The sequence below is a fragment of the Sminthopsis crassicaudata genome, chromosome 1 (assembly GCF_048593235.1).
Source record: "Sminthopsis crassicaudata isolate SCR6 chromosome 1, ASM4859323v1, whole genome shotgun sequence".
Taxonomy (NCBI): Eukaryota; Metazoa; Chordata; class Mammalia; order Dasyuromorphia; family Dasyuridae; genus Sminthopsis; species Sminthopsis crassicaudata.
Window position 1 is genome coordinate 6,733,607 of NC_133617.1, and position 6,342 is coordinate 6,739,948.

General features: G+C 42.6%; 1 gene segment (V, D, J or C); it reads right to left on the reverse strand.

Annotated features, from left to right (window-relative positions):
* Positions 1 to 3,185: 3,185 nt before the first annotated feature.
* LOC141542903 (immunoglobulin lambda variable 7-46-like) lies at positions 3,186 to 3,676 on the reverse strand. The segment is given in 2 exon segments: positions 3,186 to 3,517; positions 3,610 to 3,676. Coding segments are annotated over 2 exon segments (375 nt in total).
* Positions 3,677 to 6,342: the final 2,666 nt, after the last annotated feature.

Genomic DNA, 6,342 nt, shown 5'->3' on the forward strand with positions numbered 1-6,342 from the left:
TTTCTAGATGAGGTTGCTTCTCTGCTACTCGGGGGCTTCCGAAGTTATGTTCTTTAAGCTGATAGCCGCCTCAGTGCAAAGATCTTCAAATCTTCCCATGTCCTCTCCACTGGCTTAATAACAAGGCCCAGTGTCACTGTTCCAGGGGTTAAAAGTTTCCTTTAAGCCTGAGATATTCAAAGAAATTCACTCCTTCTTTCTGTGGGACTTCTAGAACTATCTAGATGGACATGAAGGACTCAAGCAAGCCTCTAAAGGACATATCCTGTTTCAACCTGTAGGTGGCACTGTAGAGCAAAGAAGGCTTCCCCATCTTTTCACCCAGCAAATGATACTTTTTTTTTGCCAATTCGTTCCCAGCATCAAAGCAACCAGATCAGCTCCACTCAGCAACTAAAGAGTCCTCCTATCATCTGTGCTGAGCTCCAGCTTCCCAGGTGTCTTGACCTTTCTCACTTCCCTTCTTTTCCTCTTCTAATCTCCTTCTCATGTCCCTGATGAAAATGGAGAGAACAAGCATTAACCATTAACCATACTGGGGAGATGTTGCAGCAATCATATTTTGGGAGCATTTAACCCACTGAGCAACTCAGGAAGATCATAAAAGATGTCAGGACTGCAAGATCGTAGAAACCTTCTGCAGGGGGAACACTTTGTACACCCTAGGAGCCATACCTCCTAGTCCTAACCTAGTGAATACTACAGCTTCAGAAACAAGGGTAGATAAGCAAACATGCCATGTCTTTTATGGGATCTGAGAATCCCATGGATCTTGAGTAACTTTTGCAGTGGGACATGGTCTGGCCCATAAATTTTGTCTCAATTGCCCCCCTGAATCTCTCATTGTGAACTAATGCAAGATCCAGAAATAGTTGGCCCCATTCTCAGTCTGAGAGTCTGTTAACAGTGATGGTCACTTTTCTGCCAAGGAGAGACCCTGAGAAATGGGACGGGATACCTCATAGCATAGATGAGCTCTCTGGAAACCTGATCAGATAGCTACCAATAGGGCTACTGACACAAGGTGATTCCTCCCATCCCGGAGCTACGTGCTGGGAGGACTATTTCTCCTGGGATCACAGTCAGAGATGGCTCCTGAGGTAACACCATGTTGAAGTAGATTTTTTTCACTTTTTAAAAAAAGTTATTTAAAACTAAATACAAAATAAGAAAAAAGCAAATAAAAAAGAGAGGAAATTGAATAAGGAATAAGTCAACACAACCTGAGAAAAGGCTGCTGAAACCAAAAGGAAAGACATCCATTCATCAAAAGTCTACACAGGATCTTTCTTGCAGGCTCACTTACTTCCTGTCTAGATCCCTCCCCATAAAGTATCTCAAGAGCCCAGGGAATCTTCCCCCACTGACTTGGCAGAGTGGCATTCATGAGAAGGAAAAGTTCACAAGCATGCATGGGTCCACAGTTTCTTCTTCCCTCTGATTAACGTTGAGTGATTTTTTCAGCTGAGATCAAGCCCTACTCTGAATCAACCATACTAGTCCCTCCACAGGCCTGGTGGAGTTAACCCCAAAGCAACCTAAAGTCAATGAGGAAACACTAAGGTTAGCTACTCAGCCAGAATCTCTTCCCCACCATACATTTATCCCTTATCTCTCATACTAGTGTAATAGAGAACTCACAAATGAATCCAGTCCCCATGACCACGTGGAGGTGCGTGCCTGCTGTAACCTTCAGGTGGACTTTGGAGCATGTGTAGACATTCTACACTGGTCACAATCCACAAATCAGCTCAGGAAGAGGTGGACTCTTAATTGATGGCTGAACAGTAATGAGGGTATATTTGAAGGACCCGAATCAACCAGACCAAGCGTCCTGGCTTCTATTCCTTGCATCTGCCTATTTTCCTTCTTTTAAGTGAAAGAGCATTATAGGTATGACCTTGAGAATCTTCCAAGGTCTGGATGATAAAGTTCATGAGTGGGGAAGCCCAAATAGAAGCATGTTGGCCAGCAAGGAATGAGTTATATCGATGACTGGAAAGATATTATTTCAAGGCCTGTGTGTTGTTGTCCTGAGCCTACCTTCTCCAACTGGTAGTTAGGGTAGGGGCAGTCTCATTTTCTCTCTTTTGTTGAAATAGATTTTTCCCCTTTTTAAAAAGTTATTTAAAACTAAATAAAAAAGAGAGGAGTATAGAATAAGGAAAAACAAGACAAAACATTGTTATGTTCCCTGCAAAATATCAGGAAGGATTCAAAATAATGAACAATAACTTTCCATTTCAAGAAAGCATATATAATAATAGAAGAAATTATATATCCAGGACTGTCCATCTTTTCTTTGCTTCCTTGTACATTATTCTTTTGTTCTCAGCTGTGCACTTTTTACTTTACTCTTTTTTTCCCCTTTCATCCCCTCTACTTCCTTTAAGCAGGTTACAGTTAAGGAAGGATGTATTTCTATATGCATATATATACAAACATATGTGTACACCACATGCACATCTGCACATATCCACACTCACGTCACGCATCTCTACATACAAATACATACATGTACACATACACAGGGGCAAGGCAAGAGCAGCTGTGACAAGGACAATGACCTTAGAAAGAATACAGAGGCAGACTTGGAAGTCATTAATCGTTTCTTCAATGATCCATTCTAGAGTTTTCCCCAGAATCCGTGTTGCAAGATTATATATGAGTGACCTTGGTCAAATTGTTTCCTGCCTCAGGGAAGGGGAAAGGGGGAAAGGAGGGAGAAAATTTGGGGCTCATGAGTTTTTCTTTTTTTTTTTTTTAAAGAATGTTAAAATTGTTTTACATGAATTTGGGAAAAAAAAATATTTTTAAAAATCTGTACGCCAGCGACCCTTTCCTGACAAGGAAGACATGCTCAAATTCTCACCAGTTCTAGATCACTCATGCATGGGTTTTCTAGTCCTTAAGATCCTGGTAATCACATTTGAAAGGGAAGCATTGCTCTGGATGGATTAAGCTGGGAGTCCCTGGAATGTGTCAGAACCCTCCATAGGTGTGAGAAGATCTGTCCTCTCACCACCACATCCCATCCTTCGAGGGCCCACTCTGAGGCCTGGGTTGGGTCAGCCAAAAGAACAGGTGAATATAGAGGCCCCCTTGAAATGATCTGGGCTTCCAAGAGACCTTTGAGTAGCCTGCCTATCTGGGACCAGGCTTATGAAGCTTTTTGTCCCAGTTCCTCATCTGAGTGTGTCACTGTGGGCCTGAGTTCCACTGTTGTACCATAAGGCACAGTAATAGTGAGCCTCGTCCTCCGGCTGGGCGCCCTTGATGGTGAGGGCAGCTTTGTCCCCAAGAAGGGACCCTGAGAACCGGGCAGGGACACCTGGTACAAGCTTGTTGGTATCATAAATGAGAGTCTTGGGAGGCTGGCCAGATTTCTGCTGGAACCAGTAAGGATAGTTCCCGGAGGTGACGGCCCCTGTGCTGGAGCTGCAGGTCAGGGTGACTGTCCCTCCTGGGATCACAGTCAGGGAAGGCTCCTGAGTCACCACGGCCTGGGCCCTGCTCCCTGAAACAATCAGCACAGACACGTGTCAGAAATAGAAACACGCCCAGCTCACCCCTTTTTCTCCCCAAGAGCCCAGACAGTCTGTCCCCAACCTGTGCAGAGAGCCAGCAGGATGAAGACAGGAATCCAGGCCATGGTGTCCCTGCTCTCTGCTTCCTGGGGCCCAGAGCTCAGGCCCAGCTCCCTCTTATCCCCCTCCCCATCCTGGGAGGGTGGAGCACCCCTTTATGCAAATAACTCTCCCAATTGCATTTGCTAGAACCCTGGGCTGGGACTCCTGCTGGTTCTGGAGTTCCTCTTGAGATGGCTGGTACACACTGTGGCCTGGCCCTCAGGTTCCCCCCCGGGCCCAGCCAGGACCCAGCTGCAGGGGCGGCTCAGAACACTCAAAGCCAACTCTGCCTGTGGTTTCTCTGCTGGGATCCTGTAGCCACAGCAGTCCCACAGCGCCCCCTGCTGCACCCAAGCCCTCAAGACATCTCCTGTCAAAAACAAAGAAACAAACCCAACAACAAAACACCAAGGATACATAACTAAGTGTATAAAACCCTTTGCTTCTCCTGCAATGAAGATGTAAAGGGAGTTAGTGTAAATGGTCACATTTCCATGCTCAGATTTATCTTCAGCAAGGCCAGCTAGCTTTCAAGACAAAGAATCGCATTCTTCTTTTGGGACCTTCTGATCCCTTTTCTCCCTTATTTAGGTCCAGTACAGCCCACCTTTAATTGGGGGTGAAAGAATTGTGGGATTTGAATGATGCTGGAACTCTGTCTTCCCAGAAATCAACTGGAGTCAGGAGCACTAAACGTCTTTATTCTTGATCTTTTACGGTCAAGTCAGGGGGTTAGGTCTAGCAACCTCATACACACCTTCCTCCCTCAAACACCAGGAGAGACTGAGTCAGCTTCTAAGTCTCAATTCCTCTTCCTCCTCCTACTCCTCCCATACATGTCACTCCCCCCTCTTTGTCCCACCAATTAAGTCAGCACAGAACAGCTGGAGGTCAACCTTCAACCAAGTTAATAGGGAACTATCCAATTGGCAATTAGTCTCACCTGTGCATTGCTCAGTTCTAGCCCTTTACAGAATGACCTACAGTAGCCCATCTTGTGGCTCAGTTCTGAATCTCGGCCAATTTCTGTCTTATGAAAAAGCTTTATTTAAATGTGGGAATTGTGAGAAAACTATATTGCTTTGTTTGAAACTGTCCCTTCAGGCTGGGAAGCTGGACTACTTCTACCTGCTCCTTAGAGATCTTTAAATCAGGGCATGGGTTACACTGACCAGAAAGATCTAGAGACTGATGGAAGGAATTTGTTCATAATTGTGCATCTTAAGAACTCATGTGGCCTAAAAATGGCCCCACATTGCTCATTCAGTTACTGTTCCTTTGATTGAATTACAGATACTTTGAAGATGTATTCTGATGGAAGTGGATATCTTCAACATAAAGAAGATCCAACTCACTTCCAGCTGATCAATGATGGACAGAAATAACTACACCCAGAGAAGGAACACTGGGAAGTGAATGTAAACAGTTAGCACTACTGTCTATCTACCCAGGTTACTTATACCTTCGGAATCCAATACTTAATGTGCAACAAGAAAATGGAATTTACACACATATATTGTATCTAGGTTTTATTGTAACACATGTAAAATGTATGGGATTGCCTGTCATCAAGGAGAGGGAGTAGAGGGAGGGAGGGGATAACTTGGAAAAATGAATACAAGGGATAATATTATAAAAAAATTTACTCATCTCTGATTCTCAACTTATCTTAGTGGAAATGATACCCTGATATCTCCATAAGCTATGGGGGTTGTCTCATGAATGAAAAGTTCTTAGTCACTGGAAATTTCCAAGAAGGACTGGTTGGAGAATTTGTAGAGGAGATTTTTTCCAGAAATGGTAGGAGAGTGCTCAAATGCTTTTTAAACTGTTTTCACTCATGATCCCTTTTTGATGGAGACATTTTTATGTGATCTCATATATATAAATATAAATCAAAATATTTACTGATAATAAACCATAATTTCATAATTCTCAAAAAAATTACTCATGCATATATACTGTCAAAAAAATTATAAATAAAATTTAAAAAAAAAGAATTACAGATACTTGGGAGGGAGTAGGACACCTCTTTTTCTGATTTTTGATTTAATAGATTCTATTAGCCCCTGACCTTTATGCCAAATAGAAATCAGGATATCTAATCATAAATTCTGGTTTACATCTTGTTCATGGTTTTCTTTTAACCCATAAAAATCTGTCTCCTTCTGCATTTGATGTCTAGTGTCAAGCTAAAGAGCTTCATCCTGACTGTTTATACCATTGGTGTGCATTTCTCAATTGAGCAATAGTCTAAGCCTGTATTATTTCAGATTTCACCAATGACAGAAAGAAAGACATGTGACAAACTTTGATTTCCCTTATTTTGTGCTAAATCCATTGAGACTCCCAATTATTTTTGAGCCACAGCAAGAAATTAGGAAGGGTTAAAAGAATGAGTGATGCTGACCTGACAGTAGTAAATCTGAGATGATTCACTTCCCAGTACATATTGAACAATCTGGAACCAGCTCTGGTGTACTTTTCCCTTTTTAGTTATCTTTCAGCATTCCTTCTCTCAATAATCTGGAATCTCTGGGTTTTGGCTAAGATGTTACTTAGGGGATTCATTTTGGAGTTTCTTTCAGGAAGTAATGTGTGGATCCTTTTCTATTTTCCCCATACCCTCTTGTTCTCAAAGACCCAGACAGAGTCTTGATCTATAATGTTTGGCTTTCAGATAGCAGAAGATTCTTAATTTTCAGTTTTTCCA